At 37.1% G+C, this 23,515-nt stretch overlaps 1 protein-coding gene across 10 annotated transcripts in view; it reads right to left on the minus strand.

Moving 5' to 3' along the window:
- HUWE1 (HECT, UBA and WWE domain containing E3 ubiquitin protein ligase 1) overlaps nt 1-23,515 on the minus strand; it is a 145,983-nt gene that overhangs the window by 91,182 nt on the left and 31,286 nt on the right. For all 10 annotated transcript variants that reach the window (XM_046673123.1, XM_046673122.1, XM_046673126.1 and 7 more), the window contains exons 4-6: nt 18,165-18,263; nt 17,365-17,571; nt 15,844-15,996 (exon numbers count right to left, since the gene is read on the minus strand). In XM_046673123.1, coding sequence (XP_046529079.1) covers nt 15,844-15,996; nt 17,365-17,571; nt 18,165-18,263 — 459 coding nt within the window. The remainder of the gene's footprint in view (nt 1-15,843; nt 15,997-17,364; nt 17,572-18,164; nt 18,264-23,515) is intronic.

Consider the following 23,515-nt stretch of genomic DNA (forward strand, 5'->3'; position numbering starts at 1 on the left):
GGAAAAGGAAAAAGACAGTGTTAAAACTGTGCTTAAGGTAGCCATGTTTATAAAATATTTAAGAGTATGTGGTTGCTTGGAACAAAGTGTTGAGAAGACACCCAATGTCAAAGTCAAACAAAAAGAGGGAGAAAACAGAAGCAAGGACCTAAGACTCAAGGCAAGAAAGTCTGCCTACAGGTGATTCCTCCAATGAGATCAATTTCACTGTTCTATGAGGATGTTACTGGGAAGAACATAAGCAGCTATTGCAAGCAATTGCATTCTATATGCCTGCAGTCATGCTTGCTGACAGGTCCGTCTTGTCCCATCAGGCCTTCAGTACTGTACTATGCTTTCCATGCTTAGCCTGCTCACTTCCCTCACTAGGTGGAATCACATGCTCTCTAGTTCCTCACTTTTTGACATGAGCCAAGTTGCAAAGCAGAAGATTCTACATTGCTTACTCTTACTCTATTGTGCCAGACCAAAGTCTAAAAACTTTTCAACAAGTACTTGCCTCTAAGGTAATGGGGGAGAATGGCTCAACTTGTACGATACTATTGGCCCCAAATCCAAAACTCCAGCCATATAATCTTGCTTAATAACTACCCTGTATTTTCAACAGCATTTACAGTATCAATCATTTTTGCCTAATTGGGAACTCTCTCAGGGGTGGGGTAGGCATTTGTTGAAGACATTCAAGAGTAAAGGCATTATTCCCTGCTTCCTGGGACAAGGCATACAGTTGGGGTAAACAACAGACAAAGTGAAAAGCTTGGGAAGAAAGGCTGGTGAACAAGATGCTTTGGGGAATAAGGGCCTTGAAAAGCTCCACATATCCCTGCAAGTCTAGAAAACCACATCTATGCCCAAGGCTGGGCACATTCTCAGAAAAGACCTGAGAAGGCCCTAAGCTCCATGCCTCTGGGCTGATCATCAGGCTCTGTAGAAGCTAGAAGTGAAGTCTAAGGCAGAGTTGTAAACTTCCTGGTTAAGATACTGAGCATTGATATTCAAGATACCAACACACACACAGAATCCACTTGCAAAGACTAGGAGATTTTTGTTTTTGTTGTTGGTTCTAGGAGTTTAAGGCAAAACACTAGCTGACCACTAAGCTAACAGAACAGAGCCATCAATGACCACACAAAACAAAGCATTACAAAATCAGTTTAAAAAAGTCTAAACAAACTACAAACCCTGGGGAGTGGTGAGAATCTGATTTCCAGAGTTGCCACATTATAATATTCAAAATGTCCATTATTCAACAAAAAACTGAGGCATGCAAAGAAACGAGACACTATTAAAACACACACAGGAAAAAAAGAAATTACAGCAACATGAGGAGTGATGTCAGCAAGATGGCCGAATAAGACATCTCTCACTACCCTCCAACCCCAACAACAATTTGGTGTTGTCTTAATTACCGATGGATGATAAAGGTTAAAGGACAAAAATCTTAAAAATAAAGAGCTAAAGTAATTTGTTAATGAATACACAATATAAAAAGAGGTAAACTGTGACCTCAAAACATAAAAGGGAGGTGGGGGAAGTGAAAGGGTAGAGTTTTTGTATGCAAACAAAGTTATCAGTTTAAAATAGATTGCTGTATCTATAAAATGTTTGTAAGGCCCAAGGTAGCCACATAGCAAAAACCTAAAATAGATACACAAAAGATGAACAGAAGGGAATCAAAGCATACTACTATGAAAAACCATCAATTCACAAAGGCAAAAAGAGCAGAAGAAAAGACAAGGGAAATACAAAATAGTCAGAAAATAAGAAGACATTTCTAAGACCTTGCCTATCAATAATTACCCTAAATGTAGATGGACTGATTTTCCAAACAAAAGGCATAGAGTAACTGAATGGATTTAAAAAAAGAGACCCAAGTATATGCTGCCTCCAAGAGACTCATTTTAGCTTTAAGGACACACACAGGCTTAAGGTGAAGGGATGGAAAAAGACATTCCATGCAAGTGAAAACCAAATGAGAGCAGGGGTAGCTATACTTTATTAAACAAAATAGACTTTAATTCAAAATCTATAACAAGAGACAAAGAAGGTCGTTATATTTAATGATAAAGGGGTCAATTTAAAGAGGATATGACAATTGTAAATTATATGCACACAACATCAGAGCACCTCAATATATTAAGCAAACACTAACAAATCTGAAGGGAGAAAAAGACAACATTATAACAATAGTAGGGGATGTTAATATCTCATTTTAAATAACGGATAGATTGCCCTAACAGAAAATCAATAAGGAAATGCTGAACTCAAACTATACTTCAGACCAATGGATCTACCAGGCATATACAGAACATTTCCTCCAATAGCAGCAGAATACATACTCTTCTCAAATGCACATGGAACATTCTCCCAGATAGATTATATAAGTCACAAAACAAGTCTTAGCAAATTAAGAAGAAAATTAAGAAGAATTAAGAAATTACACCAAGTACGTTTCCTGACCACAATGATATAAAACTAGAAATCAGTAACAGGAAGAAAATTGGAAAATTCATAAATAGGTGGAAATTAAACAATACACTCCTGAACAACCAATGAGTCAAAAGAAGAAATAAAAGGGAAATTAAAAAACATTTTGAGACAAATGAAAATGGAAACACAACATATCAAAAGTTATGGGATGCACCAAAAGCAGTTCTAAGAGGGAAGTTTATAGGAGTAAATGCCTACATTAAAAACAAGAAAGATCTCAAATAAACAACCTAACTTTCTACCTCAAGGAACTAGAAAAATAAAAAACTAAGCCCAAAGTTAGAAGAAGGAAGGAAATAACAAAGATCAGAGCAGAAATAAATTAAACAGAGACCAGAAAAAGAGAAAGGATCAACGAAAATAAGCTGGTTTCTTTGAAAAGATAAAACAAAACAGACAAAACTTTAGCTAGACTAAGAGTGAAGACTCAAATAAAATTAGAAATGAAAGAGGAGACATTAAAACTGATACCATAGAGATACATAGGATTATAACAGACTACTATGAACAAATAGTCAACAGATTAGATGATAAAATGCCAACAAAGTGAGTAACTTGCCAAGAATTGGATAAACTCCTATAAACATATAACCTCCTAAGACTGAATCATGAAGAAAGAGAAATATGAACAGATCAATAATGAATAAGGAGATTGAATCAATGATCAAAAAGCACTCAACAGGAGCTGGCCTGGTGGCGTAGTGGTTAAGTTTGCATGCTCTGCTTCGGCAGCCTGGGGTTTGCAAACTCAGATCCCAGTCACAGACCTATACGCTGCTCATCAAGCCATGCTGTGGCAGCATCCCACATACTAAAAATAGAGGATTGGCACAGATGTCAGCTCAGGGACAATCTTCCTCACCAGCACTCAACAAAAAAAAGCCGAGGACCAGATGGTTTCCCTGATGAATTCCACCAAATATTTAAAGAAAAACTAACATCAACCCTTCTCAAATTCTTTCCAAAAAATTGAAGAGAAGGGGATACTTCCAAACTCATTTTGAGGCCAGAATTACCCTGATAAACCCAAATAAGGACACTACAAGAAAAGAAAACCACAGGCCAACATCCACAATGAACAGAGATGCAAAAACCGTCATCAAAATACCAGCAAACTGAATTGAACATCACATGAAAAGGATCATACACCATTATCAAGTGGGATTTATCCCTGGGATACAAAGATGGTTAAAAGTACGCAAATGAATAAATGTGATACATCACATTAACAGAATGAAAGGTAAAAATCCATATGATCATCTCAATAGATGCAGAAAAAGCATCTGACAAAATTCAACATCCTTTCATAATAAAAACTCAAATTGGGTACACAAGGAAAATACCTTGACATAATAAAGGCCATATATGACAAGACCACAGTTAACACCCTACTCATTGGTAAAATGTTGAAAGCTTTACCTCTAAGATCAAGAACAAGACAAGGGTGGGCCACTCTTACCACTCCTATTCAATATAGTACTGTAGTTCCTAGATAGAGTAATTAGGCAAGAAAAAGAAATAAAAAGCATCCAATTTGGAAACGAAGAAGTGTCTCTGTTTGCAGGTGACACAATCTTCTGTGTTGAAAACCCAAAAGATTCTATTAGTTAGAACTAATAAATTCAGTAAAATCATAGGATACAAAATCAACATACAGAAATCAGTCACACTTCTATACACTAACAACAAACTATCTGAAAAAGAAAACAATTTCATTTCCAATACCATCAAAAAGAATAAAACAGTGGGGCCAGCCCGGTCATGGAGTGGTTAAGTTCGCATGCCCCGCTTTGGTGGCCTGGGGTTTGCAGGTTCAGATCCCAGGCACAGACCTACACACTGCTCATCAAGCCATGCTATGGCGGTGTCCCACATACAAAATAGAGGAAGACTGGCACAGGTGTTAGCTCAGCAACAATCTTCCTCAAGCAAAAAGAGGAGGACTGGCAACAGATGTTAGCTCAGGGCCAATCTTCCTCACCGATGAAACAAACAAACAAAACCAATAAAATACTTAGAAATAAATTTAACCAAGGAAGTGAAAGATTTGTACTCTGAAAATGATAAAATGCTGATGAAGGAAATTAAAGACACAAATGAAAAGATATCCTGTGCTCAAGGATCAGAAACATTGTTAAAATGTTCATACTACCCACAGCCATCTACAGGTTCAATGTAATCAGTATCAAAATTTCAGTGACATTTTTCATAGGAATAGAAAAAACAATCCTCAAATTTGTATGGAAACACAAAAGACTCTGAATAGGTAAAGCAATCCTTCAGAAGAACAAAGCTAGAGGTATCACATTTCCTGATTTCAAACACTATTACAAAGCTATAGCAATCAAATCAGTATGATATTGGCACAAAAACATACACAGAGATCAATGGAACAGAATTAAGAAGCCCAGAAATAAACCCTCATTTGTATGGTGAACTAACATTTGAAAGGGAGCCAAGAATAATCAGTGGGGAAACCACAGTCTTTTCGAAAAATGGTGCTGGGAAAACTGGATAATCACATGCAAAAAAATGAAATTAAACCCTTATCTTACACCACTCAAAAAAATGAACTTGAAATGGATTAAAGATTTCAACATAAGACCTGAAACCATAAAATTCCTAAAAGAAAACATACGATAAAAATCTTCACACTGGTCTTGGTAATGATTTTTTGGATATGACATCAAAAGCCCAAGCAACAAAGGCAAAAATAAATGGGACTATATAAAACTAAAAAGCTTCTGCATAGCAAGAGAAATAAAATGAAAAGGCAACCTACTATGGAATAGAAGAAAATATTTGCAAACCATACATCTGATAAGGAATTACCATCCAAAATATAGAAAGAACTCATACAACTCAGGAACAAAAAGAACAAACAATCTGATTTAAAAATGGGCAGAGGAACTGAATAGACATTTTTCCAAAGAAGACATACAAACGGACAATAGGTGCATGAAACGGTGCTCAATATTACTAATCATCAGGGAAATGCAAATCATAACCACAATGAGCTATTACCTCACACATGGTAGAATAGCTATTGTCAGAAAGAGAAAAAGGGGACTCTTGTGCATTGTTGGTGGGGATGTAAACTGGTACAGCCACTATGGAAAACAGTATGGAGGTTCCAGAAAAAATTAAAAAATGGAACTACCATGAGATCCAGCAATCCTAGTTCTGAGTAGATATCTAAAGGAAATGAAATCAGGATATCAAAGAGATATAGCTGCACTCCCATATTCATTGCAACATTATTCATACTACTCAAGCTATGGAAACAACCTAACTGTCCATCTATGGATGAGTGGATAAAGAAGATGTGGTATATATATAAACAATGGAATATTAGTCAGCCATGAGAAAGAAGAAAATCCTGCTTTCTGTGACATGGATGGACCTTGAGGGCATTCTAGTATGTGAAGTCAGACAGACAGAGAAAGATAATTACTGTATGGTATCACTGATATGTGGAATCTAAAAAAGCTGAACTCATAGAAACAGAGGGTAGAATGGTAGTTGCTAGGGGCGGAGGGTTGGAGGAAATGGGGAGATGCTGGTCAAAGGGTACAAACTTCCAGTTATATGATGAAATCAAACCTGGAGATCTGACTACAGCATGGTAACTATAGTTAACAATACTGTATTATATACTTCAAAGTTGCTGAGAATAAATCTTAACTGTTTTCACCACAAAAAGGAAATGGTAATTATGTGAGGTGATGGAGGTATTAATTAATCCTACTGTAGTAATCACTTTGCAATATATAAGTGTACCAAATCATCATGTTGTACACCTTAAACTTAGAAAATATTATATGTTAATTTATCTCAATAAAGCCAGAAAAAATAGATTAATAGAAAGTGCTCCTGAGAAAGTCAACATTGAGCGTATTAGGCAGATTTTAAATCAACTATTTTAAATATGCTCAAAGAGCTAAAGGAAATCATATACAAAGAACTAAAGGAAACCATGAGAATGATGTCTCATCAAATAAAGAGTATCACTAAAGAGTTAGAGATCATAAAAAAAAAGGAGCAAACAGAAATTCTGGAGCTGAAAAGCACAATAACAGAAATGAAAAATTCACTAGAGTGGTCCAAACAGCAGATTTAAGCAGGGAGAAGAATGAATCAATGAACCTAATTAAATATATAGACCATCAGAGGGTACTATTTGCTACAGAGAAAAATAAAGTATAAAGGGGTGATAGAGAGTATGGAGGGTGTTCTAATTTTAAAAGAGGATGGTAGGGAAGACCTCAGTGAGATGAGGGAGCAAGCCATAGAGATAACTGGGGATGTAGCTGTGCAGAGGCCCTGCAGCAAGAATGTCTGGCATTGTCCAGTTAAGCAAGGGAGCCAGGTACCTGGAATAGACTGAACTGGGGGGGAAGGGGGCGAGAAACGGGAGGTGAGGTTAGAAGTTTGATTTTGTATACATTACAATTGAGGTGTTAATTACATATCCAGTAGACATTTTGAGAAGGCAGTAAATTTATGAGTTTGAGGTTCAAGGAAAACAGGTACAATTTTGGGAGTCAGTGGTCCTTAAAACCACGAAACTGCATGAGATTACCTAGGCAGAATGTAGGTGGATGAGAGAAGGAGCCTGGAGTGGAGCCCTGAGCCACTCTAACCCTCAGAGGCTGAGCAGAGAAGGCACCAAAGAGACACAGAAGGCCAGCCATAGAGTTCCAGGTGGACCAGGAGGGTGGTTTGGAAGCCAAGACTACTGTCTAGTCTTTAAAAACATCATTTTCAAAGAATATTTGATGCTGTGAGAAAATACCAACTATAGGTCATGTGGCAGAAAAAGCATAATATCAAACATAACATTAACGGTTATTTTTTCTACATGATGGTGGTTGAGGATTATTATTATTTTCTTTACAATTTTATGTATTTTCTTAATTTTCAACACTGAATATGTATTACTTTTGCAAAACTTCTGAGACAAGCATATTTGAAAATAAATATTGGAAGGTGAAGAGAAAAAAAAAAGCATCAATGAACCTGAAGATAGCTCAACTGGGATTACCCAGTCTAAAGAGCAGAAGGAAAAAAATGAAAAGTAAACAGAGTCTAAAAGATCTGTGGGACTCCATCAAGTGTACCAACATATGCACAATGGAAGTCCCAGAAGGAGAGGAGAAAAAGGAGCAGAGAGATTATTTAAAGAAATAATGGCCAAGGGGCTGGCCATGTGGCCCAGTGGTTAGGTTTGCACATCTTGCTTCGGCGGCCCAGGGTTTCACTGGTTTGGATCCTGGGCGCAGACATGGCACCACTTATCGGGCCATGCAGCGGTGGCATCCCACATAGCACAGCCAGTAGCACTCACAACTAGAATAGACAACTATGTACTGGGGGGATTTGGGGAGAAAAAGCAGGGGAAAAAAAAAAGAAGACTGGCAACAGTTGCTAGCTCAGATGCCAATCTTTTTTTTAAAAAAAGAAATAATGGCCAAAACCATCTCAAATTTGACAAAGGATATGAATCTACAAATCCAAAAAGCTCAATGAACTCCAATAGGCCAAAACAACAGAGATCCACAGAAAGACACAGTATAATCAAATTGTCAAAGGCCAAGACAAAGAGAGAATCTTGAAAGCAGCAAGAGAAAAGTGACTTGTCATATACAAGAGATCTTCAAGGAGATCAACAGCTGATTTCTCATCAGAAACCACGGAGGCGAGACTGCAGTGGGAAGACATATTCAAAGTGTTAAAAGAAAAGAACTGCCAATCAACAATTCTACATCTGGCACAATTATCCTTCAGAAATGTAGGAGAAATTAAGACATTCCCAGATAAAAGCTGAGGGAGCTTGCTGCTAGTAGACCGGCTTACAAGAAAAGCTAAAGGGAGTCCTTCAGGCTGAAATGGAAGGGCATGAGACAGTAACTTGACTCCATATGAAGAAATAAAGAACACCAGTAAGGTAACTACATAGATAAATATAAAAGTCAGTATTAATTTATTTTGGGTTTGGAACTCCTCTTTTGTTCTGTGTTTTAAAAGACAAGTACATAAAACAGTAATTATACATCTATGCTGACGGGCACACAATGTACAAAGATGTAACTTGTGGCAACAAATATGAGCAAAGTTATGGTCTACTGTTAAAACTAAGTTGATATTAATTTGAACTAACTTTTCATTAATTAAGATGTTAGTTGTAATCCACAGGGCAGACAAAAGACAAGAAGACTTGAACATTAACCAGACCTAACAAGTATATACAAAACAATCCACACAACAACAGCAGAATACACATTCTTCTTAAGCATATATAAAACATTCTCCTGAATAGATCATATGTTAGGCCACGAAACAAACTTCAAGAAATTTAAAAAGAATAAAATCATACGAAGTATCTTCAACAACAATGGAAAGAAACTAGAAATCTGTTAACAGAAGGAAATCTGGAAAATTCACAAATATGCGGAAATTAAATAACACACTCCTAACAACCAACGGGTGAAAGAAATCACAAGGGAAACTAGAAAATTCTTTTGAGATGAAGGAAAATGAAAATATTACAACCAAAATTTATGGGATACACTGGAAGCAGTGCTTAGAGGAAAATTTACAGCTGTAACTGCCTATATTTAAAAAGAAAGCTCTCAAATCAGTAACCTAACCTTCTACCTTAGGGAACTAGAAAAAGAATAGCAAACTAAACCCAAAGCAAATAGAAAGAAGGAAATAGTAAAAAAACTAGAGAGGAGATAAATGGAACAGAAAATAGAAAAACAGAGAGAATCAACTAAACCAAATTTGGTTCTTTGAAAAGATCTACAAAAATAGACAAACCTTTAGCTAGACTGACCAAGAAAAAAAGTTCTCGCTTTCTCTGCTCTTTTTAAATATACATATAGATAGGAGGAACCAGTGAAAAGGGAAAGATTTAAGAGACCTAGCTATTACGTTCATCTTCAATGATAGCCGTGCAACAAGTTACTTGATTTTACCCTCAAAATTGAGCCTATGTATAAAATTGAGAAAACGATGCTTATACCATCTTTTCCGATTAAATGACACAAGGATGTGTAAAGTACAAGGTCTAACATTCATTGAGAACTTGTACTTTAAACATGATCAACATTAAATCTAGGAATTTTATTTATGACTTTAGTTTAATCCTAGAAACGATGAGGTAGATATCATGATCCCCAAGTCATAGATATATAAACTGCAATTAATTTGATCTGTTGACAGAACTAGGTCCCATTTCTAAACCCAAATTCTTAAACACATGCAAGTGAACGTATGTGTTTGTTGCACAGGGCAGGGATGACAAAAGGAATTCAGATTCAGGAAGCTGCCTAAAAAATGAAGAGACATGAACCAAAATGTCTATGAAGACCACTGTTATAAGAACTGAAGTTACATATCAAAAGGAAGATGTACGGGAAAGTATCAACAAGTCACATTTTTAGAGAAATGTTACATTTCAGAGAAAAGCGAAGTTTTAAAATTTAATAAGGGGTACTAGTAATGGTATCTACTATTAGTAAACACGTAGCATATGCCTAAACTTCAAAAATCTGTAAAATTCTCTTATTTGTTATAGCAAAGCATCAAGCACATTCATATTAGCAAAGGCATCAATGTACTGCAGCTGTCAAGATCCCAAATTGTCCAGGACTAGAAATCAACCTTTAATCTACAGTCTCGATGTTAGCCCAACTTAGAACAAAAAGAAACACACCTGTCAAAGTTAAAAGGAACCCAAAACACAAAGGAACATAACAGCAATCATTTAAGCAATCCTTCCTGGTCCGAGAATGATCCAAGGGAAGAAAAGAACGCAGTAATACTGAACCACGCAAAAACAACAGCAGCAAAAAGAATCCACACTTTGCATATATGTGCCATGTAAAAGTACAGTCTGCATCTTAACTTCTTTCTAAATGGTCATAACATTTAATTTAATAAAACTATAAAATATCAGTATGTGATAATCAGCCTAAAAGTAGGATGCCATGATTTGACAAGATATTAATTCTGATAGGTGCTGTTGTGGCTCTATACAAAGTACCAAATTAACTCTAGAGTGCTCCTCTTCCATTCCTAAATGTAAAGCTTGTTCGGAAATCTCAAAACCACCCAATATGGTATAACCATCGGAAAGGGGATGGCACGTCTAAGCAAATAAGTGAGGTTTCGAACCCCAGTTCCATCATTTCCTAATTGTGGGAATTATGAGCAAATCACGTCACCTTGCTTAACCTCATACTCTTCATCTGTAAAATGGGGATAAGAGTTCCTACCCTCAGAGTATTAAGAGGACTACATATAATAGGTATTGAACCAGGTAACAACTAAACTATAGTTCCTACAAACATACAATATTATAGTCACTAAAAAAAAATGTGTAAAGAGTCATTACCAATTCTCACATTTAATCATAAAAATAATATATAATACATTGTAGCCATAAAATATTCAAAGTAGAGAATAAAAAAATGAAACTCACCCACCATCATCTCCCCAAATTCAATTTCCTTTCTCTAAGTTACTATTAGATACATAACTTTCTGGACTTTACTAAGAAAGTTTTACTTTTGGACTTTTTCCAAACAATGGTGCAATGAGAATATGTATGCATACATTTTTGTGCACATTTGAATATAACATGATTTACTTAAAACAGAACTACTGGGTGAAATAATATGTACACATTTTTAAATAACAGGTGCTGCCAAATGACCCTACAAAAGGGCATTCATAAACCAAGAGTCTGTAAGTAACTGTTTCCCCACAACTTAGCCAATACTAGATATTATTGCCAATCTAATGGTTAAAAATGATCTCACTTTAATGTACATTTCCCCTGATTATTCTAGTGTAATCTTTCCATGTTTATTGGCCAATTTTAAAGAAATATTTCATATTCCTCTGTGAACTCTGTTCATATACTTTTGTACATTTTTCTACTGGGATTCTCAGATTTTTATTTATTTGTAGGAGTTCTTTAACATATTGAGTGTCACTCCTTTGTTGTATACGCTGCAAATATTTTTTCCCTGTTTAAGATGTCATCTTTTATTTATAACTATATTATCATAGAGAAGTTTTCATATTTTCACATAACGAAATTTGTCAATTTTTTAAATGGCTTCTAGGTTGCCTGTACTTAACTCTAAATGTTTCTAGGATTTGTGTGACTACCGTGAAGAAATGATCTATACACATTTTTCCCTCAAAGAGCCAACTGTCCTACTGTTTGGACCATAAGCAACATGAGCCTTACTATTTCGTTCGGCAGACATATTTGTCTATTCCTGTGCCAATTTAAAAGCTTGAAATTACTATGGCTTTTATGATATTTGTTATCTGGTACAGCAAATGACTCTGATTCTTTATCAGTGTTTTCTTAGATATTTTCGTGCATTTTCGTTTTCCGGTTGATGCTATTAAGAGATCTCCACTTAATCAATTTGACAGATTAAGTGCATTCTCCAAGCCTTCTGTAAAACATATTGACTGATGCTGTAGGCACTGTTCTGCTTCCACCAGTTATCTGTATGTGTACCAAGTCAGGTGTGTTTGTCCCCAAACTCATTTATGTCAGCTGTATGTATAATAATCATGTTATTTTAAATACTATATCAAACAATGATTTAAGCAGAAAAGGGAATTATTTTATAAAAACTAAGTTGAATATTTTGCAAAGACTAAAAAGATGCTAAAATAAAATGTTTCAAATTAGAGAAAAAGAGATTCAGAGTTAAATTATAAAAATTTATAATTCTGCGTTCAGGTTCCGTTACCAACTAAAATCTTCACACTGTTGCTCCACTTCAAAGAAATCAAATTACATTTCTAGTGTATGTAAGTAAGATAACACTCTGTTTCTTACTCAAAGTAAAGTACTTGGCCCTACATTATAAAGACGGCTAAGGAACTGACATTTATGTTTTAGTTTTAGAAAATGGTATGTATTAATCACTTGTAAAAAAAAGTTTCTGCTTTAACAAGATTTTTAAAAATAACTAACCTACCGACTATTGGCCCTAATTTCAAAGAAGGCTTCTACTATACAGAGCCTTCTCAAGCAAAAACTCCTATCTGTCTCTGTTAACAAACTTAGACCATCTTTTAAATATATAAGTAAAGATTTACTTCTGTTAGAACAGATCTTAAATATTGTTGGTTAGGTTTATTTTCTTTTACATATTTATATAAACCATCTGTCCCTTTGTTGCCCATTTCACATTCCTTTCTCCTTGCCAAAGGCAATAGTTTTGACTTCTGATTATCTATCCTTTTTGTTTTCTCAAAACTATATGTTGCTTTGTGTGCACATTTTTAAGTTTCAGAAATAGTACTGAGCAATAAATATTTTTTAACTCCTCCCCCACTCAACACTGTTTTTAAAAGCTATTAATGTTGTGTATTATCTGGTCCACTGCTTCTAACTGCTATATATTCCATAGTATGCATGCACCACATTTTATTCATCCAATCTACTAATAATGGACATCTGGGTTGCCTCTAACTTCTTTATCACAATGATGCAATATTCTCACAGATGTCACCTTATGGAATAATGTGACATCATCTTTGGGATATACAGTTGGCCCTCGAGCATCCAAGGATTTTGGTATCCACAAGGAGTCCTGGAACCAATCCCCTGTGGATACTGAGGAATAACTATATACCCAGGAGTACCAGTCTACACTCCTAACAGCAACGCCTAGGCGTTCCTATAGCTTCACAGGCCTGCTAGCACTTACCATCATACAGTTTTCTAATTTCTGCTAATCTGATACAGCTTTATAAAGCTGTTCTCTCATTTTATTTGCTATTTCTCTAATTACTAATGATTTTAAGCATCTATTCATATGCTGAATTCCCTGAGTCTGGGAATTATCTATCCATATCCTTTGCTCTTTATCCTTGTTGATTTAGAGGAGTTTCTTGGATATTCTACACTAAGAGTTCGTCAGTTTTAAAATATTGCTAAACACCTCTCAATCTATCACTGGTTTGTTAACTTGTCTTTGGCAGAGCTGCTTCACGTCTACAGATCAACTGCTATTCCACCAACTGTTTGTGGATTTTTTTTGTTTTTTTTTTTTAAAGATTTTATTTTTTCCTTTTTCTTCCCAAAGCCCCCGGTACATAGTTGTGTATTTTTAGTTGTGGGTCCTTCTAGTTGTCGCATGTGGGATGCTGCCTCAGCATGGCTTGATGAGCGGTGCCATGTCCGCGCCCAGGATTCGAACTGGCAAAACCCTGGGCCTCCGAAGCAGAGAGCACAAACTTAATCACTTGGCCACGGGGCCGGCCCATTTGTGGATATTTTGTGAATGTGTTATTGGTCCATGACAAAATGAGTTTGCACCAGAATGTTATTCAACCACATCAGTAAGCACACTGTTCAGTTCAACTGGCTTTCTTTCTTTCTTTTTTTTTTTTTTTAAAGACTGGCACCTGAGCTAACACCTGTTGCCAATCTTTTTTTTCCTTCTTTTTCTCCCCAAAGCCCCTCAGCACATAGTTGTATACTGTAGTTGTGGTCCTACTGGTTGTGCTATACAGGACACCGCCTCAGCATGGCCTGATGAGTGGTGGTGCCATGTCCGTGCCCAGGATCCGAACTGGCGAAATCCCGGGCTGCCAAAGCGGAGCACGTGAACTTAACCACTCGGCCATGGGGCCGGCCCCTCAACTGGCATTTTCTTTTAAGGCAGCAGTGTACTGCTTTACATTCCAGTATAAGCACCTTAGGAGTAGTAATGAGCTATAACGTTTTTCATTGAAAAGGAAGTCTTAATTTTGTATTTTAAAATTCAAATTTTTACCATATGGTTTATGCTTTGGGGTTTTCAAGAATTCCTTCTCCACCAGTAGATCACAAAATAACCTACATGATCTTCTCCTAAATTTATAGTTTTACCCAATATGGCTTAAAGACACTATACTTGTTGATACTGTGAATGGGGTCTTTTTTCCAATTGGTTATTACTAATGTATGGAGGAGCTGTTTCTGTATATTGATCATTTACCTGGCTACTTCACTGTACTTTTCTTACTTATAACAATTTCATATTGTCTCCCAAGAAAGCCAAGAGACTCAATCCTATCACCTACAAATAGTAAGTTTTCTCTTTTACTATGGATCCTTCATTTCTTTCTTCTCTCTTGTTGTATTGGTTAGGACCTCTACTACAAATTTAAGTGGCAAAAGTAATAGGTGGCATTTTGTGTGACTTTTGAATTCAATGGCAATGCTTCAGTTTCCCCATTATGACTTCTGGTAGGTAATTTATAAAGTTTCTTTTCCTAGCTTCCTAAGAGTTTATATTAGTTTTTATTAATGTGCTGAATTTTATCAAATGCTTTTGAAGCATCTATTGAGACATGGCTTCTTTTTCCTTCCGTTACTTGGGGTTCCAATGTTGAACTGTCTTGCATTTTTTTAGTAACATGAGAAAATGTTTACAATATGTTAAGAAAACAGGTTGAATGCCTGTACATACATACTCGCAAACGCAAGAAGAAAATAAGCTCAAATTTTAAAGGAGGCCCCATCTGGATGAATCTTAGGTGATTAATATTCTCTCTATAGTTTCCTATATGTCCTAGAATTTTCATAATACATGTTACATTTATAATCACAGAAAAACTTTTTATGTAATCATGCACCTAAAAATGGCCTGAAGCTTGTATTATTTGTGAGGTAACCATTAACCAACTTTTAAAAAGTAAGCCTTACCATTTTTCTTCAAGAAAGCTTTCTAGCAATGACTACCTCTCTCAAACCTGAGTATGTATTATCAATTTGCCTCTAGGAACACTGGACTATAGTTTGGTTGAGTTGAAATTTTATATGGGAGTTTTTGCCTTCAATTACAATTACTACCATCACAAACCAATTACTGAACACAGCACTAAGTACCCTAGATTTTATTTTATTATGAAACTACTCTTAAGGTAGATATACTAAATTCCCGGATGATAAAACTGGTATCAGAGCTAATAAGCAGAGTCAGGACTCAAATCCACGTCTTCTACCGTACCATGCTTCCCTCTCAAGAAGAATCCGATTCTGAACTTTCTTTCCAAAAGAGAGTTGCCATTTCTGAACAAAGAGATTCTGCTTTGTGAGCAGAGATTCATGAAATCCTTCAAAACTACCTCATAATAATTGGGAATATTTCTTACTTTTTTTTTTTTGTAACTTAGCTATGTGGGCCCCAATAGTTCTACTCAATTAGGCCAGTAAAGTTAACTTAGGGATTCCTATCCATTTTGACACTGCAAGACACAATAGTGAAAACAAACTATACAGTCCAATTTTTGTGCCCTTCTAACTCTTCACCGGTGACTCACCTCTGCCAAATGTTGCAGACGAGTTAGCAGTGGGGTTCTCTTGTCAGATCCAAGGCGCGTGATGTAGTTCGATCTTTTGCTAAATACATACAGAAGGTTAAGGACTGCCAGCACCACTTGCATATCAGAGGAAGCCAATAAAGTTGTCAAATGCTATAGGAGACAAAAAAGGGCAAGTTCATGGTATCAGGCACACTAGGCCTTGAAAACTTAAAATGCCAATGTAGTGATAGATTTGTCAATATTTACAAAGCTATCAAGAAGTTTAACAATAAAAAAATTTATAAATATTTGAACACCTACAACATGCAACCTTGTCCCTAAGAAGCTTACAATCTGGCAGCAAGCCAACAGTACAATAAAAGTAAAAGAAATGTGAAGAGCAGTTCAAAATTGCCCAGGGGTCCCCTGTGAAGGAAGAAACAGACTACAAAAGAGACAAATCTGTATTACAATACATAGTGGAACTCAAGAACATTAAGTCTCCAACTAGACTAAAAGTATTGTGAAAGAAAGATAAGTTCACACTCCTTCTGTATCCTTCATAACAAAATAAAACTGGAATTAAAACAAGGTTCTTCATATAGAAGCGAAAGATATGAACAACAGTTGGTGGCATTTATGACTCTTATGGTACAGTGTCTGTAACAGTAACCCAAGAATGACTATTTTGTCTTTTTAATACAATCAAAATTCATTAATATATTGAAGCATTTGATTAGTAAAGCATAAAATCAGTATGTAACGTAGCTGGAAATAAACCCAGGTATTTCCAGTTGCTGATTATCCCAGAGGCCATGGAATTCCTTTTGCAGCTAATCAATTTCATCTTCAGCAGACTACTTATCCACCCCCCACTTAAAACTCTGAGTGCTACGTCTTTACTTCAGTTATTCCACTTCTTTCCCAAGTCACTTTCTTTCTACTTGTTTGTTCTGATTCTGATTTTGTTTCTTTACTAAAGACTTAGGAAAATTAACCCATAACAAGAGGGCACTTAACCAACTGTGATAAAAAGGCTAAAGTTGGGCTAAAAGAAAACAGTTTATTGCTTATAGTGATTCTTGACCAATCCAAAAGCTCACTGATTCCTGTTCCCACTTTACTCTCTAAGAATATGTAACATGCTATTAATATATATTTTGGGGAGGGGGAGAAGAGACTGAAGAGCAGTAAAAAAACAAACAAACAAAAAGCAATCTGAGGCTGCTCTAATAAGCTGGGACAAAGACCAATTCCTGCAAATTCCCAAGAACACCTCAATACATGTATTACATTCTCATTAATTTCTTGAATCATGACAGGCAGGGGGAGGGTGATAGTAAAGAACCTTCCCATCAACCCTGAGAAGGGTATCTATAACCAAGAAACATCCTACCATTGTCTTTAACACTGAAAACCCCAGAGCTCCATAATGAAAAGTAAAGAAAGCAATCATCAGAGAGAAACAGCAATTTCCTTATTTCTGGACATGAACAATTCTAGCTAAGAACACATCACATAGGTTTGAACCTCTCCTACCTCTATGGAACTGTACAGATGCCGGGAAAAGCTGTACTCGATGAGCAAGGCTGTGAAGTTCAACACTGCCAAGAGAAGCATTTTCAGTTGTTCTCTTTCCGGCCTATCACACACGAGCATCCATGACATATTCTCCACTGTTTGTCCAGCGTCTGCCAGAATTCCATCGAAGCGGTCCAACAGATCCACCCAGTGATATAACTCACACTGGAGAGTGGAAGAGACAGAGAAAGATATACGAATAAGGCAAAAGTACTATGTGGGTGCTTTGCTACAATGAATTGCTGAGCATGATACCTGGACAAGTTCACTTTCCACATTTGCTTCTCTTCAATCCCCCACCCGTACAAAAACCTACATGAGAAAGATTGTACTCTTACTCTGAGCCACATGGACCTGAGTTCACTGTTACATCCATCAAGGTTCATATGTACTAACACCAGTAGCCACCACAAAATCCCTAGCTAGGCCTCCAGAGGAAGAAATCTGGCTAACATTCTGAGGTCTACAAACACAAGGACTTTCCCTGAGAGAACCTATTTTATCAGAAGTGTTCATTTTTAGAGTTATCTAAAGAAGATGCTTTTAAATTAAAAGTAAAAATCCTGAGACTGTCTCAACCTCGTACTGTCAAACCAAAGGAATTTTATGGTTGAGATTCTTTATCATCACCCGTGTAAATGTTTCTCATCCTCAGGTAGCAAAATTTTCCTTTCACATTTATTTTCTTTCAAAATTTCCTTGGCAACCAGCCACAGGCTAAAAGCTACTGGTCTAGAGCTGTAGCTGGGTTCACATACCTTTCCAATGTTCCATGTTTTGATCTGCTGCAGTTCCAAGAGGAGTTGCTCATCATTACAAACTTTGAGTTTGTCTATTAAGGCTCTGCAGTCCGCAGGCTGAGAAAAACAAACAAGTATTCACAAAGGGTGTTTTGGAATATGAGGGGAGACAAAAGAGGAAGAATGGGAAAAGGAGTCCTTAAGCCAATACACTCATCAATTTAACTTTTGATAGAATATACTACTTAAGAAAAATGCAAATTTGCCAGATGATCACTTGGGATTAAAACAGAAATCTTATATGAAACAATCCATCTGTGCTTTTTCTTTTAATGTAGATAAACTTGCAGATGTAGCCAAACCACTTGGAAGGGTACAGACAATAGAAATGAAGCAAACAAACTAAACATCAATAAAAACAAAATGAAGCAATGTGTACCATGGTCTAAAAGTTAACTAGAATGCCTGATACGGAATGTTAAATCAGACGAACACTGAAAAGCCCTAGTGAATTCAGTTAAAGGTGAAGATTAGCATTGGCTATATTTTTCTGCAACGTTAAACTCTCCACTTGTAGGATGGCAAAGAGGACTAAAAGTTTGTGAAACCAGGGCTCCATTCTTACTTGTGATTCCCATTTCCATACATTCCTGCTCTCGTTTACTGATGTGAGGGCCTATTTGTCAGGTAACAAGGTGTGGACTGAGAGTTTATAGTAAAGTTTCTCAAAGGGGGGGGGGGGGGGGGGAGGGGCAGAGAAGCCTGCCCCTAACACATGGCATCTAGATGTGAACTACACTTGCTCTTTAACTCTGTAAAGCAGTATGGTATCCCGGGAATGGGCCTAGATTTCGAAACAAACAAATCTGGGTTTAAGTTACGGCTTAATGTTTACTAAGCTGTTTGATCATGACCAAGTCCAACCTCTCAGTCACAAGTTTTCTTCCCAGGAAAAGAGACCTAATAACGACCTTGGAAATGTAAGGCTCAAATGTTTGTGACATACATAAAGCACTTATCTCACATAACAGGAGCTTACATATTGAGAGACAGTACACTATTACAAAGAGCATGGGCTCTGGAATTAGGTAGTTGGTAAGCTACCTCTTTGAATCTCAGTATTCTCTTCTGCAAAATGACCTAATGCCACCTATTTATCCAGCAATGTTGTTGTGACATTTAAACTAGGAGTATTTTTAGCACCCAAAACAGAACATGGAACAATAAGGGCTTAAAGGTAAATGGTTCTTCTTAAGCTAAGTCCCAAACCTTCTCTCCCTCTAAAGTAATTTTTTTTTCTGCTTTATCTCCCCAACCCCCCCGTACACAGTTGTATATCTTAGCTGCAGGTCCTAGTTGTGGCATGTGGGACGCCGCCTCAGTGTGGCCTGACAAGCAGTTCCCATGTCTGTGCCCAGGATCCGAAACGGCAAAACCCTGGGCCGCCACAGCGGAGCGCGCGAACTTAACCACTCGGCCACGGGGCCGGCCCCGAAAGTAAAATTTTTTTTTTTGAGAAAGATTAGTCCTGAGCTAACTGCTGCTAATCTTCCTCTTCGCTGAGGAAGACAGGACCTGAACTAACATCCATGCCCATCTTCCTCCACTTTAATATGCGGGACGCCTACCACAGCATGGCGTGCCAAGCGGTGCCGTGTCTGCACCCGGGATCCGAACCGGGGAATCCCGGGCCGCCGAAGTGGAACGTGCGCACTTAACCGCTGCGCCACAGGTCCGGCCCTAAAGTAAATATTAAGAGCTATCTCAAATTTTTGTGGTAATTAAACGCATGTAAAATCCTTGGCATAAAGTCCTTCTGTAAACCAAGTCTGTGCTTTTTCCTCCTCTCCTTGAAGTTATATAGGTTGAGGGAGAGGTAGTAAAGCAGTAGGAACAGATAACATGGGAGCCTGAATGACCTGCTCATGCAGTTCACTTGTGCATTCTGGACCTACTTGGGCCCAGTATCAAATATACTACTTCAATTTGCAATGGAACGCAGCTATGAAGATCCAATTTTATGATTCTGTGGGTTAGCTAACACCCAGTTCACGAAGGACATTTGGGTCCTGTAATCACTTGGTATCTCATAATTGGGCATTCAGTCTTTATCAAGGTCCAGTAGCAAGCCAGAAGCTGCTTTTCTGAATGTTAGAATAGCTGTTGGCAGAGGACAGCATAACCAAAACTCCAAGCGTCTTAGCTGCGATTCTCCTATTGGGTCTTGCCAGAGGCAATACATGGCATCTTGGGCTTACACCTAAGTCAGACACCTGGATCTACTAGGTCATAATGTTCACGTGGCAGGACAGCTTGCATCATAGCATGAACTTTCGCACAGTATTGTCTAGACCTAGACTTCACTATCACTTTTTAGAGGTTATCTAGTAAATGGATCAAAGCAGCATGTCCAAATGTGATATATGTTGGCTCCCAAATCCAAAGAGGCACCCAATACACTGTTCCTCTTTCTTCACAGTATGTGGCAACAAGGCGTAGCAACTTGTCTCTCACTTTAGAAGAGAAATCTCACTATTTCCCTGACCTCTGGACCCCTAGAAACTTTTCCTGATGTGGCAGGCCCTCAAACTGCAAAGGGTTTACCTCTGACTCTCTGGCACACATTATGTCTAACGCATCCGAGGTACTTGTGTTTTCTGCTCAGAGAATCCAGTTGGCATAATGACATCAATTTAACCTACCAGCATGATACTCTTTTTATCAGGAATATCAAGGTGCCCCTGGACCCTGCAGTTCGCAGAATGCACCAGGGACAAAAGTATATCTTTACAGTCTTGTCTCTGCTACATAAGTGCAAACCGAGTGTGATTTTCCTTACTCATGATAAAGCAAAAGAAAGCACTTGCCAGTTCAATGGCTGCATATCAACTGCCATGGTTTATACTGATTTGATCCAATAAAGATATCAAATCTAGGGGAAAATCCTTTGCACAGCTACTGATACACAAAATGATCAATAAACGTCTTTCTTGTGCAGCCACTATAGAAAACAATATGGAAGTTCTTCAAAAAATTAAAAATAGAACTACCATATGATCCAGCAATTCCACTTCTGAGCCTTTATCTGAAGAAAATGAAAACACTAATTCAAAAGGATATCCTCACCCTCATGTTCACAGCAGCATTATTCACAATAGCCAAGATATGGAAACAACCTAAGTGTCCATTGATGGATGAATGAATAAGGAAGAGTGGTATACATATACAATGGAATACTATTCGGCCATGAAAAAAATTGAACTCTTGCCATTTGTGACAACATGGATGGCCCTTGAGGGCATTAGGCTAAGTGAAATAAGTCAGATAGAGAAAAACAAATACCGTATGATCTCACTTATACACAGAATTTTAAAAAAACAAAACAAAACACCAAGATCATAGAAACAGAGAACAGATTGGTGGTTGCCAGAGGTGGGGGTGGTGTGTGTGTGTGTGTGTGTGTGTGTGAGTGTGAGTGAAATGGGTGGGGATCAAAAGGTAAAAAGAAAATACATAAAAAATTAACGTCTTTCTTAAAAATAATACCTAGTATTGACCACAGTATGGGAAATTGGGTATGCTGCTGAGGAAAATAGGCATTTGTAAGCCTTAAAAATGTACATAGTCAGTGATCTAAAACTTCCTCTGCTAGGAGTTTATCCTAAGTAATTTGCTAATAGCTGGCAAATGCTGTGAGCCAGGAATCTGTGTAAAGGTGACTCTAAGAACAAATCCCTAACAATCATTAGGTGAAAGAAAAAAAATTTTTAATTTGCATTTCTCTGATTATCTACAATGTTGAGTTGTTCTGTAAGACTTTCTTCTTTTCTGAAATGGCCATGTCCATTCTGTCATTAGGATATTCATCTCTCCTACTAACTTAGCACTAAAGATATTAACTGCCATCAGGTTACAAATATTTTCCCCAGCTTGTCATGTTCCTTTTTATTTTGGATATAGTACTTCACATTTCCATTATTTTTTTCCTTTGCGCTTTAATGCTTGGAAGATCCATCCCGACTTAACACCATGTAAATATTCACCTATGTGTTTTATTTCTAAAATTTATTTCTTTTAAAAATATTTGACTTTTAATTTATCTAGAATTTATTTCAATATCTAACAGTCCCTCGCCCCTCAAAAGTCAAACAACTGACCTGGCACGGTTTCTGGATTAATGTTGTCCTTTCTATCAATTTATAATCCCTATAATCATCATTATGTTAAGTTCTTATGCATATGTATACTAGGATCCTTTTCTAGGTCCTTTATTCTCTTACCCTGATGACACTATTTTAATTTTTATATTTTCATAAGGCAAGTTTTTTTTTTGTTCTTTGGTTTCCAAAAAAATTTGAGGACATAACTGTCAAAAATTCTAGATGCCAAAGCATACCAAAAACAGAATCAAAAGGAAATGAAAGTATCTGCAACAGATATGAAAAATGCATATACTCAATCAGTATGGCATTCAATAAGAAACAAACTGACATTCCAATGTCAAATACAAAAGGAACAGCATGAGCAGACAACTGACATAAGGCCAATAAATTTGAAGATGTATGTATTAAACCATGCAAACTAGAACAGTGAAAGATTTTTTTCCCCACCTATTAACAAAATTTAAAGGGTAATCAGCAATGCTAGAGAGGGTATAGGAAACAGCACTTCTCATACTCATTAGTGTAAGGCTGAGTGAAAAAAGCAAGAGAGCCACTCATGCAAATAATCTTTTAAAAACTGGAAGAAATATAGCAAAATGTTAATAGAGATATCCATAGGTGATACTTGCCAGGTAGTTACAGTTTTTAAAAAACCAAGCGGCTGTATTTATAAAATGAATTGATTACATGCCAGATACTTTGCTAAGCAACTGCCTTACATCAAGGAGGGAGGAATTATCCACCCTGTTTTATAGCTGTAGAAACCAGGCAAGTTAATAAACTCTCAGCCACAAAAACCTAGTAAGATTCAAACTCATATCTAATTCCAAAGCTTGTGCTCCTTGAACTACAGCACATGGTGTCTATAGGAGCACCATAACAATGTAATACTTTCTTAACCTCAAAAGCAGTTTAAGCTAGCTGATACAATATTGGACTGAAGCAGGGATTTCTACTGCTGACATAGGATCAACTGACATGGCTACTCAATACACAGGTTAATACAGGTTAAGCTGAATTGTATGGTTAAGAATGAGTAATAAAGAAAGCTAAACAGGGGGCCAGCCCTGTGGCCAAGTGGTTAAGTTTGCGCACTCTGCTTTGGCGGCCCGGGAGTTTGCTGGTTCGGCTCCTGGGCGCAGACCTCTGTACTGCTCACCAAGCCATGCTGTGGTGGCATCCCACATAGAGGAATTAGAGTGACCT

This window comes from Equus quagga, chromosome 10 (assembly GCF_021613505.1).
Source record: "Equus quagga isolate Etosha38 chromosome 10, UCLA_HA_Equagga_1.0, whole genome shotgun sequence".
Lineage (NCBI taxonomy): Eukaryota > Metazoa > Chordata > Mammalia > Perissodactyla > Equidae > Equus > Equus quagga.